The 14642-nt window shown below is 53.4% G+C and overlaps 2 protein-coding genes across 5 annotated transcripts in view; one reads left to right on the top strand and one right to left on the bottom strand.

The window, feature by feature from the left end:
- Window positions 1-12988, top strand: part of Pkn1 (protein kinase N1) — a 32649-nt gene extending 19661 nt beyond the window's left edge. For 2 of the 3 annotated variants that reach the window (NM_177262.4, NM_001199593.1), the window contains exons 10-22: window positions 1515-1590; window positions 1674-1815; window positions 1904-1997; window positions 5811-5890; window positions 5965-6040; window positions 6128-6219; window positions 7189-7365; window positions 7552-7614; window positions 7728-7804; window positions 8080-8222; window positions 8492-8599; window positions 8702-8782; window positions 9153-9759. In NM_177262.4, coding sequence (NP_796236.2) covers window positions 1515-1590; window positions 1674-1815; window positions 1904-1997; window positions 5811-5890; window positions 5965-6040; window positions 6128-6219; window positions 7189-7365; window positions 7552-7614; window positions 7728-7804; window positions 8080-8222; window positions 8492-8599; window positions 8702-8782; window positions 9153-9356 — 1413 coding nt within the window. In that variant the 3' untranslated portion in view covers window positions 9357-9759. Of the gene's footprint in view, window positions 1-1514; window positions 1591-1673; window positions 1816-1903; window positions 1998-5810; window positions 5891-5964; window positions 6041-6127; window positions 6220-7188; window positions 7366-7551; window positions 7615-7727; window positions 7805-8079; window positions 8223-8491; window positions 8600-8701; window positions 8783-9152 lie in introns of all 3 variants that reach the window. The other variant, XM_030243621.1, reaches the window with a different exon arrangement.
- Ptger1 (prostaglandin E receptor 1 (subtype EP1)) lies at window positions 6765-12877 on the bottom strand. Of its 2 annotated transcripts, NM_013641.3 has the most exons (3): window positions 12605-12877; window positions 10675-11642; window positions 9416-10254 (listed from the first exon to the last, which is right to left on the bottom strand). In NM_013641.3, exons 2-3 carry the CDS (start codon window positions 11623-11625, stop codon window positions 9988-9990), a joined length of 1218 nt encoding a protein of 405 aa, NP_038669.1. In that variant the 5' UTR covers window positions 11626-11642; window positions 12605-12877; the 3' UTR covers window positions 9416-9987. The 2 variants fall into 2 exon arrangements, with proteins under 2 accessions (XP_006530834.1, NP_038669.1); XM_006530771.4 differs by lacking the exon at window positions 12605-12877 and having other exon boundaries at window positions 6765-10254; window positions 10675-12293.
- Window positions 12989-14642: the final 1654 nt, after the last annotated feature.

The following is a 14642-nucleotide window of genomic DNA, read 5'->3' as shown; positions in this document are numbered from 1 at the left end:
GACAAAATCTTCAGTACACAGGGCCATTTTGGGATTGCTGAGCGATGATGCTCGTGTGGCTAACCTGCAACTATACTTGGGAATCAAGTCATAGGTGGTGGGAGACTTGTTTCCCAGACTTCCATGTCAGGCTGTTTTTTTGTTTTTGTTTTTGTTTTTTAAGATTTATGTATTTATTATGTATACAGTGTTCTGCCTGCATATATGCCTACAGGCCAGAAGAGGGCATCAGATCCCATTACAGATGGTTGTGAGCTACCATGTGGTTGCTGGGAATTGAACTCAGGACCTCTGGAAGAGCAGTCAGTGCTTCCCACCGCTGAGCCCCCTCCACGTCAGTCTTGTGGGTGCAGACCCCTTCCTCCCTCAGAGAAGGGTCTGACTGCCTGCACCCTCCCTTTTCAAGATGGAAGCCTGGTGTGATTTGAATATGAATGTTCCTGTCTTAGGTATTTTTCCTGTGACTGTAGTAAAGAACCCTAGCAAAAGCATTTTAAGGGGAAGAGGGTTTCTTTTGCTCAGAGTCCACCATGGTGGGGGAGTCAAGCAGGAGCTAGTCACTCTCATAGGAAGTAAGGCTGGGAAGCAGAGTGGTGAGTGCCGTGCTCCGCTTGCTTCTCCTCTCCATGCTGTCCAGGACCCCCACCTAGGCAATGATGCCTCTCACAGCTTTGTCAGGTCTTCCCTAGTAGACACAGGGAATCCCTCACAAGTGCCTGGAGCCTGGGTAGTCAGCTTGACAGCTAACTTTAACTCTTTCAGTCCCCATGAGGGCTCACACTTGCTCCCCAGCTGGCGGCTCTTTGGAGAGGTAATAGAACCCTCAGTCCTGCTGCTTTCTGTTCCCTGGTCCTCGGAGATGTACCTGGGCTTCAGGCTTCTACCACAGTGGGCCCCACTGCCTGAGGCGCCATGTTATCCTCCCATGGTGGGCTGTACTCCCTCAGCTATGGCAGAGTAGAGCTCCCCGAGAGTGTCCTGTCAGGTACTCTGCCACAGTGAGGAGAACGCAGCATGCACTTATGAGGGCAGACAGTGAGTGCACTGACCACTGCTTCCATGCTCATCAGCTTTCTCTTGCTTGACAGAACACTCGGGAGAAATAAACTTACAGGAAGCAGGATGGTTTCAGGGTTGCAGCACTCACCTCATTGCTTCTGGGCTTGCAATGAAGCAGGCCGTGGAGTAGAGCTGTTCACATGCAGGCAAGGAGACAGAAGGAGGAGAAGGGAGTAGGTCTGGTAGCTAGAGACCTGCTCTTGCAGTCACACCCTTCCCTGTGAAGCCCCCTGCTTCCTTCCCAGCAGTCTGATGCTCTGAAGCCATCGCTCGATGAACCCATGAGTGGATTCATTGACCCTCCTGTACGTAGTCACTGCCAACAGCTCAGCTTTGCACTCGGCTGCTAGAGCCAAGCCACATGTCCTCAGGGACACTTGGTGTCATGGTGCCCCATACATAGGTTGTGTGTGTATCTATTCCTGCGACCACTGCAGCGGAGTGTGTCCCCACAGGTCACTTTCCGAAACCCCATCATCGAGCGGATCCCTAGGCTCCAAAGGCAGAAAAAAATCTTCTCCAAGCAGCAAGGTAAGGAGGGTCTGAGCGATCTGGGTTGTACAGCCAAGGACCCCAGGATGTCATGGGTGGTGACCCTACCCTTGCAACTTCAGGGAAGGCATTTCAGCGAGCCAGACAGATGAACATAGATGTGGCGACTTGGGTGCGGCTGCTCCGTAGACTCATCCCTAGTGCTGTGGCCACTGGCACCTTCAGTCCCAATGCATCTCCAGGTGCTGAGATCCGGCACACTGGGTAAGGAAGGAGCGTGTGGCCTGTTTCTCTGTTGCTTCTGTTTCCCAGCGTCCTAGGTTCCCAACTCACCCTCCTCCCTCTCCTGCAGAGACATATCCATGGAGAAATTGAATCTCGGTGCTGACTCAGACAGCTCGTCCCAAAAGAGCCCACCAGGGCTGCCCTCCACCTCATGCAGCCTGGTGAGTGTGCACCACTCCCCTCTGGGCAGGGGAGCCTGGGGGACCTGCTGTTTTTGTTTTGTTTTGTTTTGTTTTGTTTCCAGAAACCTCCAGATGCTAACCCAGGATCATCCAGGAGAACAAGGCTGGTTGTTTGGTTGTTTTTGTTGAGTATAGTTTCAGGCTTTGAACTCTTGAACCCCTCAGGCCCCTGTGTGCTGAGATTGCCATGCCCAATTTATAGGGTAATGGTGATGAAATCCAGGGCTTTCTGCATGCTAGGCAAGTGCTCTGACAACTACATCTCCAGCACTTCCCCTGTTTTCTATACCCATTTAAAATATCAACGTGGAAGCTGGGCAAGGTGACACCAGCCTATCTTCCCAGCAGTGGCATGGCAGAGGCAGGGTTGTCACCACAAGTTTGAGTCCAGCCTAGACTACATAGTAAGTTCTAGGCCAGTTTAGGCTACATATCAAGACCCTGTCTCAGAAACCAGAGCTGGGGGTGTGTGCTTGGAGACTAAAGTTTGCTGAGTAGTATAACTCTTGGGCAGTGTGCTTGCAGCTCTGGGTTCCATCCCAGGCTGATCAAAAGAAAAGAACAAAAGGAACAAAGTGTGAGCTGGTGGAAGAGGGCAGAAAGGTGCCTGTGTGCCGGCTGCACTGGGAGGCAGAGGCGGGGGGTGGGGGTGGGGCGTCTGGAGCGAAGTCACCTCAGCTGTGGAGTTGGATTTTGAGATTGTACTATAGCTTTTCTCTCTCCAAATCGTCCTGTAAACCCCTTCTTCCTCTCTGTCAAATTCATGGCCTCTTTGTTCATTAATTGCTATTGCATGCATCTATGTGTGTATAAATATATATTCTGATATACATCCTGCTCAATGTATATAATGTCACTTTTCTGTATGTTTTCTTTTCTTTTTTTTGTTTTTCTAGACAAGGTTTTTCTGTATAGCCCTGGCTGTCCTAGAACTTACTTTGTAGACCAGGCTGGCCTCAAACTCAGAAATCTGCCTGCCTCTGCCTCCAGAGTGCTGGGATTAAATGTGTGTGCCACCACCACCCGGCGGCTCTGTATGTTTTCAAGTCTGGCCATTTAATTCTAGATAATCAATTAGTGTGGTTTTCCTTTGGGAAGACCCTCTGTCACTGAAAACTTACTTTAATTGGCTGTAGTACTTTCAGAAGGGTTGGGCCTCGTGGGCTTTGCCCCATCCACTGTGGTATATCTGTAGTTATTGTCTTTGTCCAGCTCATTCGGACGGTCATGCTGTTGAGATGGACACAGCCTTATAGCGAACTCCCCAATCCTCTGGCCCTACCAGTCTTTCTCTCTCAGTGTTCTCTGAGCCTTAGGTATGGAAGTGTTTTGTAGATGTATCCACTGGAACTGGGCTCTACACTTCTGCATTTTGACTGAGTGTGGCTTTCTGTGGTAGTCTCCATCTGTTGCAGAGAGAAGTCTCCTTGGTGAGGGATGAGGAACACTTTCATCTGTGGGTACCAGGCAGAGATTTTCAACCTTCCCAATGCTGACCCTTTAATACAGTTTCACATGATGTGAAAAATAAGATTATTTTCATTGCTACTTCACAACTGTAATTTTGCTATTGTTATGAATCATAATGTAAATATCTGTGATAGTCTTATGTGACCCCTGTTAAAAGGTCTCTTGACCAGCACCCAGGAAGGTCTGACCTACAGACTGAGAACCACTGAGAACCATAAATATTTAGAGTGTAGTTAGGGGTTGTGCTGGTTTAGTAAAGCGGTGGCTGTCGGTCCTCCTCCAAGGTCTGTGACCTCACTAACCCTGCGTAGTCGGCTACGTTTCCAGCACCTGGCATTACTTAAGGAGTGAGTCTTTTCTTTTTTTTTTTGGCTTTTTCGAGACAGGGTTTCTCTGTATAGCCCTGGCTATCCTGGAACTCACTCTATGGACCAGGCTGGCCTCAAACTCAGAAATCTGCCTGCCTCTGCCTCCCAAGTGCTGGGATTAAAGGCGTGCGCCACCACCGCCCGGCTAGGAGTGAGTGTTAAGTCCAGTTAGGGAGCTGTTGATCCAAAACACAAAGGAAAAAAGCCACAATTTATATCAAGGGCAAACTGTGTTGCTCTATGATAGGGGTTACCCAAAGAAGTGGAGGTGTAGCTGTCATGAACTTCCTCTAGTTCTGTGGTCATAGATGTTTTTTGTAAAGAAACAAGGAATTGACTTCGTTCTGTGAGTCCGATGAGAACTGCGTGGTTGAGTGATGGCAGCCACGGAGGCCATGCCATAGACAGAACTTGTGTGGGTTACTAGGTACCATACTTCTTTCCTTTTCTTCCCTCCAACCATTTCTAGCTCTGGCAGGCTGCCTAACCATAGGCTGGTCCATCGGCGATCAGCATCTGCACGGTGGCTGTCCTGTTGTCAGCCTTGTCAAATACAGTGTTCCTTTGACTTTCCTTTTATTCTTTCTTTCTTTCTTTCTTTCTTTCTTTCTTTCTTTCTTTCTTTCTTTCTGTCTGTCTGTCTGTCTGTCTGTCTTAGACAGGGCCTCTCTATGTAGCTTTGGCTATCCTAGAACTTCCTATAGAGACCAGACAGGCCCTGAAATCACAGAGCTTGCCTTCTCTCCTAAATGCTAGGATCAAAGGCTTGTGCCACTATGCCTGGCTTCTTTATAAAATTTATATTACCATTCAGTTTATTTTGTGTGAGTGTGTGGGTGCTCATGTAGTGGTCAGAGAAAATTTGCAGGAGTCAGTTCTCCTTCCACTCTGTGAGTCCCAGGGCTCAAACTCCAGTTGTCAGTGTCGGCAGCAGGCGCCTTCACCCACACACTCTGCTGCTGCCCCAGTTTTCTTTCCTTTTTGATCATTCCGCCCCAGCCTCTCGAGTGCTGAGAGTGTGCCTGGCTTGCTGTCTACTTGGTACCTTTTCTCCATTTTGAAAAGGGAGGAAGATGGAAGCCAGGGTCTCACAGGAGAGGCCAGCATTACACCACAAAGCCGCACTCTCAGATCCTGAGTCTTTTTTGTTTGTTTCAATATATGTGTTTGAATGTTGTTTTCTGGGGGTCTGCACATGTGCTACACCTTCAGGTGTGGAGATCAGAGGACAACTTGCAGAAGTTGATTCTCTCCTTCCACCTGTGGAGTCCAGAGCTCTACCTCAGGCCAACAGGCTTGGCTTAAGTAAGCACCTCCCTTTTCTTGAGCCAAGGCTGCCCCAGACCCTGACTCTTTTCAGGCATATGCTCATGTGGTGTGGCTGGGCTGGAGTGAAGCTCTGTAGTAGGGTGTTCACCTAGTAGGTATGCGGTCCTGGGTTTCATGCCCAGCATTATAATCAACCAGTCCATAATCTGTGCGGGCTAAACCAGTAAATTAAATAAGCACACAAAAGATATTTAATATGCAGTATTCTGGGAGGAAAATGAGATGAGATAGGGTGTGCTGAGGGTTTCCGCTCTTTAGCACAGGAGTCAGCTGATCCTCACATAAATGATATCTCAGAAAGGGTTACAGAGGGAGGGCTGGCCCAGTGTAAGCCCGGGGTCCAAGTTGTCCAGCAGGCGGAGGCAGAAGGAGCACAAGTCAGTGTGGCTTGCGCAGTTTGGTGAAAGTCTGCTCAAAGGAAACAAAGCGCTGTGCTGGGGAAGCGTGCACAGTGCTCAGGTCTATACTGTGCTACCCACGTGAAGGCAAAGTCAGCTATGAAGAGGTGGTCCTGGGGAGGAGGGTGTGGGGCAGACATAAGGCAAGGATGAGTGTGGCTCAGGGCCCTTTTGGCTCTGGGGCTCATGAGCTCTGACTTATGGCTACTGTGACCTCTGCACCACAGAGTTCTCCAACCCATGAATCCACCACATCTCCAGAGCTGCCTTCAGAGACCCAGGAGACTCCAGGCCCTGGCCTGTGCAGGTGATACCCCTTCCTAGTCCCTATCTGTACCCCTGCATATGCTCCAAGTCCCCACGAGATCTCTTTCTCCACAGCCCCTTGAGAAAGTCGCCCCTGACACTTGAGGACTTCAAGTTCCTGGCCGTGCTTGGCCGGGGTCACTTTGGAAAGGTGACTTGGGGGAGGACTTAGGGGCTCGGAGTTTTACCCCAAGGGCCTAGACTGTCCACTAAAGCCCCTGTGCCTACTGTGTTCCAGGTGCTGCTGTCTGAATTCCGCTCCAGTGGGGAGCTCTTTGCCATCAAAGCCTTGAAGAAAGGTGACATTGTAGCCCGAGATGAGGTTGAGAGGTGAGGCTCTGCCCTGACCCTTGGGAATTGTTGGAAAACAGACCAAGAGTGTCCCCTGCTGAGCATTGCAATGAGAGGGATTCATGGACGAGAGCTCCCCTCTTCCTGTGCGTACTGACATAGGATGCAGTTCCTGTGACTCATCTGTGACTCCTCCCCTTTCCAGAGTGAACTCTGACATGTCTTCCTCTCTGCTCATGGTGTAACAGTCCACTAGAGCTCACACAGTCACAGGCAGGAGGTTCGGACTCAAGTGTCCAGTCTTGGAACTGCCTCGGGTTTGGGGTCAGGGTCCTAGGTTAAAATCATCCTCTAACAGATGTGCTTCCAGATGCTGGGAAAGGCAGGCCTTCCTTAGAACTTAGCCTCCTGATCTGTCAGATGCCCTTGGATCTCGTCCTCTTACGACTGTCTAGCACATTAAAGAGGAGGTCGAGTCAGAGAATTATTCACAGTTCTTGATCCCTGTGGAGGCTTCAGGCTGTCCCTAGACTTCCCAGCCACCTTTTTAATGACCAAGAACTTTAATAACCAGGAACAAAAGCTCAAATAAGGAAGAGTTTATTTATTAATCTGGGTTGCAGAGCCCAGTGTGTCTGCCTTAAGGCGCCTCTGTCCTGATGCCACTGCGGTGTCACTGCGGTTGGTCGTCGGTCTGCTTGTCTGCGGGCTGGGCTTGCCGTCCTCTCACTGACAGGGAGGGAAGCCTCTCACCACTGATCAGACCCCATGCTTCAGTCGTTACACCGAGCCTGATGAGCGGGCCAGTGCTTCCCAAGCCCGTCCCCAGCATGGACTCAGACTGTCTGTCTGCTTGAGCCTTGCACCCTTACCCATTTCCCAAAATGAGAAAAGAATCCAATCGCTCAAAATTGCACAGCGGTGCAACTCAACAGATACCTGAGTGAACCTGGAGGGCATGGGTATTGGAGGGGCAGCTGGGCTCTCTGACTTCTGCCTCCTGTCCAGCCTGATGTGTGAGAAGCGGATTTTGGCGGCCGTGACCAGGGCAGGACATCCCTTCCTGGTGAACCTTTTCGGCTGTTTCCAGACCCCAGAGCACGTGTGCTTTGTGATGGAGTACTCGGCGGGTGGAGACCTGATGCTGCACATTCATAGCGACGTGTTCTCAGAGCCTCGGGCTGTGTGAGTCTATCCCAGCACCATGCCCCTCCTGCACACCACCCGAGGCCCCGCCTTTCTGCCCCACCTCCTAGCCCTCCACCCTCAGGCCTTCCTCCTGCACAGCTTTGGGACCCCCCACCACCCCCCGGGGTCAGGGACTTTGGTGCCTGAGGAACCAGGCTTGTGCGATCTTATGCATCTCCGCAGCTTCTATTCGGCCTGTGTGGTGCTGGGACTGCAGTTCCTCCATGAACACAAGATTGTCTACAGGTGTGTACGTGAGAATGTTCTGCCCACAGACTGGACATGGTCAAGCTCTGCACAGAGCCCCGATCCCTACCCAGTCACCCCTCTTTACATCCCCTGACACCCCCATTCCCCAGGGACCTGAAGTTGGACAATTTGCTCCTGGATACTGAGGGCTACGTCAAGATCGCAGACTTTGGCCTCTGCAAGGAGGGTGAGGGGCTGCAATCCTGGGATGAGAGGAATAGGGGGTGGGCTACCCTCTGGTGCAGCTGTACCTAGGTGGTCAGGTGACATTTTCTTCTCTATGGGCTTTGCTGCCAGTCACCTGCTCACCCTAGCAGCTTCAGAATAGTTCACCAGCTCTAGCCCCATCTGGGTCACCCCATACTGACTTGGGGTAGGGCTGGATGGATATTTGGAGCATCTCATGCTCCTACCCCCCTAGCAACTATAGGCTCACGTGGCCTTGCTCTCCATCCCACCCAGGGATGGGCTATGGGGACCGGACCAGCACGTTCTGCGGAACTCCGGAGTTCCTGGCGCCGGAAGTGCTCACAGACACATCCTACACGCGAGCAGTGGACTGGTGGGGACTGGGCGTGCTGCTCTATGAGATGTTGGTTGGAGAGGTGAGGCCCAGGCTGCCTTTTTTTTTTTCTGTAGAGAACATGCATGTGCCTCAGAGTGAGATGGGAATCTGCTCCTACCACGTGAAGTATGATCTGGAGCCGGCAGCCTTACCTCTCTAATCTTTCTGTAGTTGTAAAGTGGGATACTTACCCCTGTAAGCCAGCAGCGGTGCAAGAGTGCTCCCGGAGGGGTGAGGCCATTTGGTAGTGCTGGGTGTGTGGATTGGCTAAAAGTGGGATTTTACAAACCCGCATCCTCTGCCCCCCAGTCTCCGTTCCCTGGGGATGATGAGGAGGAGGTATTTGACAGCATTGTCAACGACGAAGTTCGCTATCCCCGCTTCCTGTCTGCAGAGGCCATCGGCATCATGAGAAGGGTAGGCACACCTCCCGCCTCCCGACCACCTCCGGCAAGGTAGGCTGGGAAGGGGTCTCGGGACTGGACTCAGATATAGATCAACTCCTGTGCATGCTCACAGCTACTGCGGAGGAACCCGGAGCGGAGGCTGGGGTCCACTGAGCGCGATGCAGAAGATGTGAAAAAACAGCCTTTCTTCCGGGTGAGCGGACCCCTCCCCATCCTCTCAGTCACCCCAAGGACCTGAGTATTCTTCTCAGTTCCAGTTCATTCCCACCCCAAATCTAGTAGCTGTATCTTAAAGAGCTTTGTAGCCCCACACCTCACAGCCACCATGATTCTTCACAAATGTTACCTCCGTTTGTCTGCAACCTTCATTTCCCTTAATTGTCATCCCCACTGCTTCTCCAGGCCCAAATCATCATCACAGGGCTTACCCTGGACTACCTCAGGCTCCCTAGATTTATCTGAGTTCCCAGTCCCTCCCCATCTTATCTGCTTCCTGCTGATCTCTAGACTTCCCTTCAGACCCTCAAAGTCCATCATGACTCACTCTGTCCCCCTCTCCACAGTCTCTGGGCTGGGATGTCCTGCTGGCCCGCCGCTTGCCTCCACCCTTCGTGCCTACACTTTCAGGGCGCACAGATGTCAGCAACTTCGATGAGGAGTTCACTGGGGAGGCCCCCACACTGAGTCCTCCCCGGGATGCACGGCCCCTCACAGCTGCGGAGCAGGCAGCCTTCCGGGATTTCGACTTTGTGGCCGGAGGCTACTAGCCCCAAGCCCCTGCCTTACCCAAGAGTTCTTGATTTTTTAAAAAACAAGCCTTTGGGGTTTACTCCATACATGCATTTTCAGCCTCTGTGTGCATCTGGACTGGAGTGTGCTTGGAGCAGGTGACAGAGGCAAGGCAGACTCTTGGGGGCAGGACTGATGGGGCACATTTGAAAGGTCAAGATGGGAACATGCAGTAGTGGGCTTAGGGGTATGTTGGAGAGCATTGGGGTTTTAAGGCCGTGTGGGTAGAAGGTGTTGAGATTCTTGGGATAGTTTGGGATAGACGCTTGCAAGAGTCTATTGGGGTGGTGACAGAGATGGGAAGTGAATCCAAAACTTTGCTCTATTTATGGAGAGCCCGAATCTTAGAACTAAGGTTGCGGCGCTGTGCGCATGCTCTTCAAGCTGTTGGCCTGGGGAGTCCCACCTCTGGTGTTTCGAGCATCCCATGTATCTGGGCCATCGCGTGACCATCGTTAGAACTGTACTCGTCCCCAGTGGAGCCTCTTTCACCCCTGTGCGGTGACAGTGTTGTGGACCCACAGGACGCAGCGCCCTAGGCACACTGAGTTTGAGACTCTATACCCTTGAGCCCAGCCCAGAATGGTTTGACTTAGCTTCTGGGCACATTCAGAGGTGACTGAAACCACTGTGCCGGGAACTACGCAGTGAACTGGCTTCCCAGGCACTCTTGGTTAGGCCCAGCTCCGTTGGACCACCCTTGGCACTGACCCTCAGGGGTAGGAGGCGAAGCAGTTGGCGCAGCATGGCCTGGCGCAGCAGGATGTACACCCATGGGTCCAGGATCTGGTTCCACGATGCGAGGCGTACAGCCAGAAAGAGTGGCCGCTGCAGGGAGTTAGAGTTCCAGCCCCCGATGGCCAACACCACCAACACCTGCGAGAGAAGCAGGTGTGAGCAGTGGAGCCCGCCGGAGAGAAGGGGTGGGGTGGAGGGTCAGGATGCCGGGGCGAGCCATGCAGGACAAATAGGATCTGTGCAGGAAGGAGAGTGACTAAGCAAAGGTCATCAGAGATTGCGGAGAGTCCGGCTAGAGAAGACCCAGTATTACAACACACATACGACTCTAAGGTCAACAAGCTGGGAAGGAAAAAGGCTATGAATGGATGGAGCGGAGGGATGTAGAAAGTGAAAGGCTTGAGTGTGTGAGACTATTTACAGAGATCCTAAAGAGAGTGAAGAAAAGGGTCCCGGATAGCAGAGGGGCAGGCTTTGTCTGCAGGCAGGGTCTTCAGGAGGCAGAGCCCAGGAGGGGGCAGAAAAGAGTTTGGCTTGAGGAGCGACTGCGCCCCTCACCAGCAGGGGGCTCCAGCAGATGCACGACACCACCATGATGCCCACGAGCTGGCCCACCATTTCCACATCGTGTGCGTGAACCCTGCGCGCGGAGCCGCCGCCCCGAGAGCTGCGGAGGGTGGCTGTGGCTGAAGTGATGGATGAGGCAGACGAGGCGGAGGCCAAGCGGGGTCCACGAGATCCCCAGCGCCGGCGATCATCGGGACCTGCGGTCTTTCGGAATCGTCGAGAGCGACGCCGTCTCCAGCGGGCACGGAGGAGCGCCAGGCCGCTGAGCGTATTGCACACTAATGCCGCAAGGAGCGCGGCCAGGCCAAGGCCGGCGAAGAGGCCGGCAAGCAACGCCTGGCGCCAACCTCCACGAGGCCCAAGGCTAATAAAACACCAGGTGCCAGGGTACTGTAACTCGTAGCGACCCACGTGTACCAGTGGCAGCAGCGCCACTGCCAAAGCCATGGCAGCCAGCACGGCTAGTGCCAGGCGTGCGCGGGCCACAGATACGCGCGCCGCGTGGATCAGTGGCTGCGTGACACCCACACAGCGCTCTACGGCCATGCCACAGCCAAGCAAAAGTGGGCACAGGCCGAAGAAGACCATGCAGCCACCCAGGAAATGACACGCCCCTCCAGCAGGCGCACGCCCCGCAGTATACAGGCGAAGCACCAGGGCGCCCGGGATCACATGGCCTGCTAGGTCGATGGCAAGCAGGCTGGCGACGAACAACAGGAAGGTGGCAGCCGAGCGGCGCCGCCGCATTCGGCCTGCAACCTGGGCCAGCAGCGCCAGCGCCAGCACGTTGGACACAGCACCCAGCGTCATGGAGAAGATAGGCAGCGCTGGTGATGTGCCATTATCGCCTGTTGGCAGCACCACAGATGTATTGGGGAGCCTGGGTGTTGCGCACGTTGCTGCCTCATCCGCTAGGCTCAGGTTAAGCCCGCAGGGGCTCATATCAGTGGCCAAGAGGGCTGCGTAGATAAGAAGAGGGCACAGTGAGGTAGGGTCCCAACCTTCTGTGCCCAGGGCACCGCCACATGACCCTAGCTGCTCCATTTCAGATCCTATTCACCTGTCACTGGCCCCATCTCGTGTCTGGCTTCATTCTGCCCTCGTATCTGCTGGGGGTCTTGACTGACCTGGCACGGGTCCCGGGTATCTAGTCTCATCTCCACCCCACCCCCACCTCCACGTTTCCACCCCATCAGTTTCCTGGTCCATGATCCCATGGGATAGACCCTTGCCCATTTCTGATCCCAATTTCCACTTTCGTGTCTGCCTGCCCATCTCTCCGTTTTCAGAAGTCTCCTTGGCTTGCCCTGGAACTGGCCAGGCTAACCTTAAATTCAAAAGATCCACCTGCCTATGCCTCCTGTGTCTTGGGATTAAAGGCTCACACCACAACTAGCTTTGGTCACCTTTTAACTCTGTCCTTGATGTCCCTGTTCCAACAACGCCACCACTTATAGTTCATCTCTTCCAATGGCCGTGTGCCTGTCTCCAGAGACTGATCCAATCTGCAGTTAGATCTCTTCCCCAAACAACCCATCTCTACACCTATAGACCCGTTCTTGTGCCCCAAGGCCTCTATGCCACATCTCTGGTCTCCGTGGTCCTCTCTGTCCCCACAGACCCCTGCTACCCCGAACCCATCTCTGAACTCTATGGTGCTCTCAGATCCCATGGGCCCAGCTCTTTTCCAGAATCCCATCTCTGTTGCCCTCTCTTGTCTCCATGGCAATCTCTCACCAGTCTGGCATTGCCTCATTCAGATGCCCATCCCATACCCCTATTTGAACCGCCCCCGGCTTGCCCATTCTCTAGTTGAGAGGAGATGGACAGCCTAGGACTGAGAGCCATTAAACAGCAAGAGAGCAGGAGGGCTATAGCTAGCCTTCTTTGGCTTGCTATCCTCAATGTCCCAGCTTCTTACCCAGTGCTGCTCAGGATGCAGGGTCCCCATGGCCTGGAACTTGGCTCCTGCTGCCTGCTCCAGCTACTCCCTGGCTCCCGGCAGGCCGCTCCCTCTTCCTGGGGCGGCTCCTCGGCTCCGTGCCGCCTCCACCCGCACTTCACTGGCCTCCAGGGGCTGCTCCACCCCATGCATGTCTGCTCTCTGGGGCTGGGAGCCTTGAGTGGGCAAAACTGCTGGCAACAGTCAGGGCAACTGGGCCCAGCTCCTTCCCGCCAAGGACTGAGGTTCTCTGAATTGGTTTGGTCTCTGTGACCCCCCTCCTCTCAGCGGGGCAGGAGCAAACCCCCACACCCTCACCCGGGCCTCTTGCCCGCCTCATTAATAAAGTGGATAAAATCTAAACACTGGAAAATGTGAGCATCGCCTGGGGCAGGCTGGAAGGGCTATGAGTTCCCGTGGGGGGCGGGGGGGGGCAGGAGAGTGAGTGTGTGTGTGGAGGAGTGTTGTCCTCATTGGACTTGAGGGGTTGGGAGTTGCCTGGGTGTGATGGGAGCTAGCAATGCCTCCTACCCTTGCCTTTATGGTTGTCACAGTTGGGCAGAGGTGGGCAGCCTAGACCAGGGCAACAGGGAGTCATCCTAGGTGAAGAGAGGTGGCTAAATGACTCAGGGGAGCCAGGCTATCATCTGTATCCTGCCTTATGGGGAGGTAGGCAATTCATAGGGCACCCTGCATCCATAGCTATGTCTCACCTTCTGTCTTGAAAAGGGGCACACATGCAGCCACTGTCAGCTTAGTCATAATGGGGAGTAAACACTGGATAGCACTCACCATTGCTGACTGTAACATCTATCCCCCCTCCCCCATATGAAACTGATGCTTACCTCAGCACTGGGTGTAAATCTCACTGTCACTGTAAGTCTGTTCCCAGCCCCAGAGCACACCTCCTGATGTAGTCTCCCTTAAACCAATGCCCATGGACCCCGAGAACTTGTCCTGAGACACATAATCACATCTCTAAGGCCTGTTTATCCTGAATCCCCCCCCCCAAAAAAAAGAAAGAATACACCAGAGACCCATGCACACACTGAACACAGCTCCCTGAAACTCACTGCACCCAAGGCTTACCCACAATAATCACAGCTCTGGTTCAACCTGGCTACCAACCACCCACTACACATGGTCCCAGCTGCTCCCAGCAGACATGCGAGACCCCAGTATAGGACCTGGGCTACAATTCAGTGACAGAGCACATCCTTAGCATGTATGAAGCCCTGGGTTCTACTATCAGTACTGAAAATGGGCTTGTGATCAGGGATAGCAAGTAGCCATCTGCAGGGCTTCTGTCCTATATCCAGGATACCCATCTCCTGCCTGGTACCAGGGAACCAGTACCACTCAGCCTTCCTGCAGCATCTCTGCTGGGCTTACCCCAAACATTCCTATGGTTGCTGGAGAGAGACCTCTGGCCTGGTTCCCCTTGTTCCAATTGCCTCCCCTCTCCCCAAGTCTGGCCAGGGTCCCACCCCACCCTTTCCTTGATCTCCTTAAATCCTAGGATGAAATGGACTGTCAAAACAAGCTTGGCAGGTTTACATCTCTGTGAAGCACTGTGCCATGGATGCCTGTCCCCTGAGTACAACTAGGGTAACAGGGCAACAGGCCTTGCTGCCACACACGGGGGCTCTCACACAAGAGGAGCATATGTGAGGCCTGGGTGAGTGGGGAACCAGGTCTGAACCCCAAGCCAGCCAGAAACTCCAGCACTGCCTGGAAGCTTGACGGCCTCCAGCCAGGGGGAGGGGGCAGCAGGGCAGCCAATTCCTAATTCAATTTGGAATCCAGGAGATAGATTTCAGCTGCTGCATTCTTTCCCTGGCCACCCCTCCTTCCCCAGAGCCAAACAGCTCCCAGAGTAAAATCTCTATATCCAAGAGAGGGTGTGTGGACACAAAAGCCCACTGCCTCCCTCCCCCTCCCTCCTCATTGTCTAAAGACAAGGAACCGGGGTTCACAGCAGTGTCCACTCAAATGGGAGGTAACAGACCCCAACTGA

Source organism: Mus musculus, chromosome 8 (assembly GCF_000001635.26).
Source record: "Mus musculus strain C57BL/6J chromosome 8, GRCm38.p6 C57BL/6J".
Lineage (NCBI taxonomy): Eukaryota > Metazoa > Chordata > Mammalia > Rodentia > Muridae > Mus > Mus musculus.
This window is presented reverse-complemented; position numbering and strand designations above follow the sequence as displayed.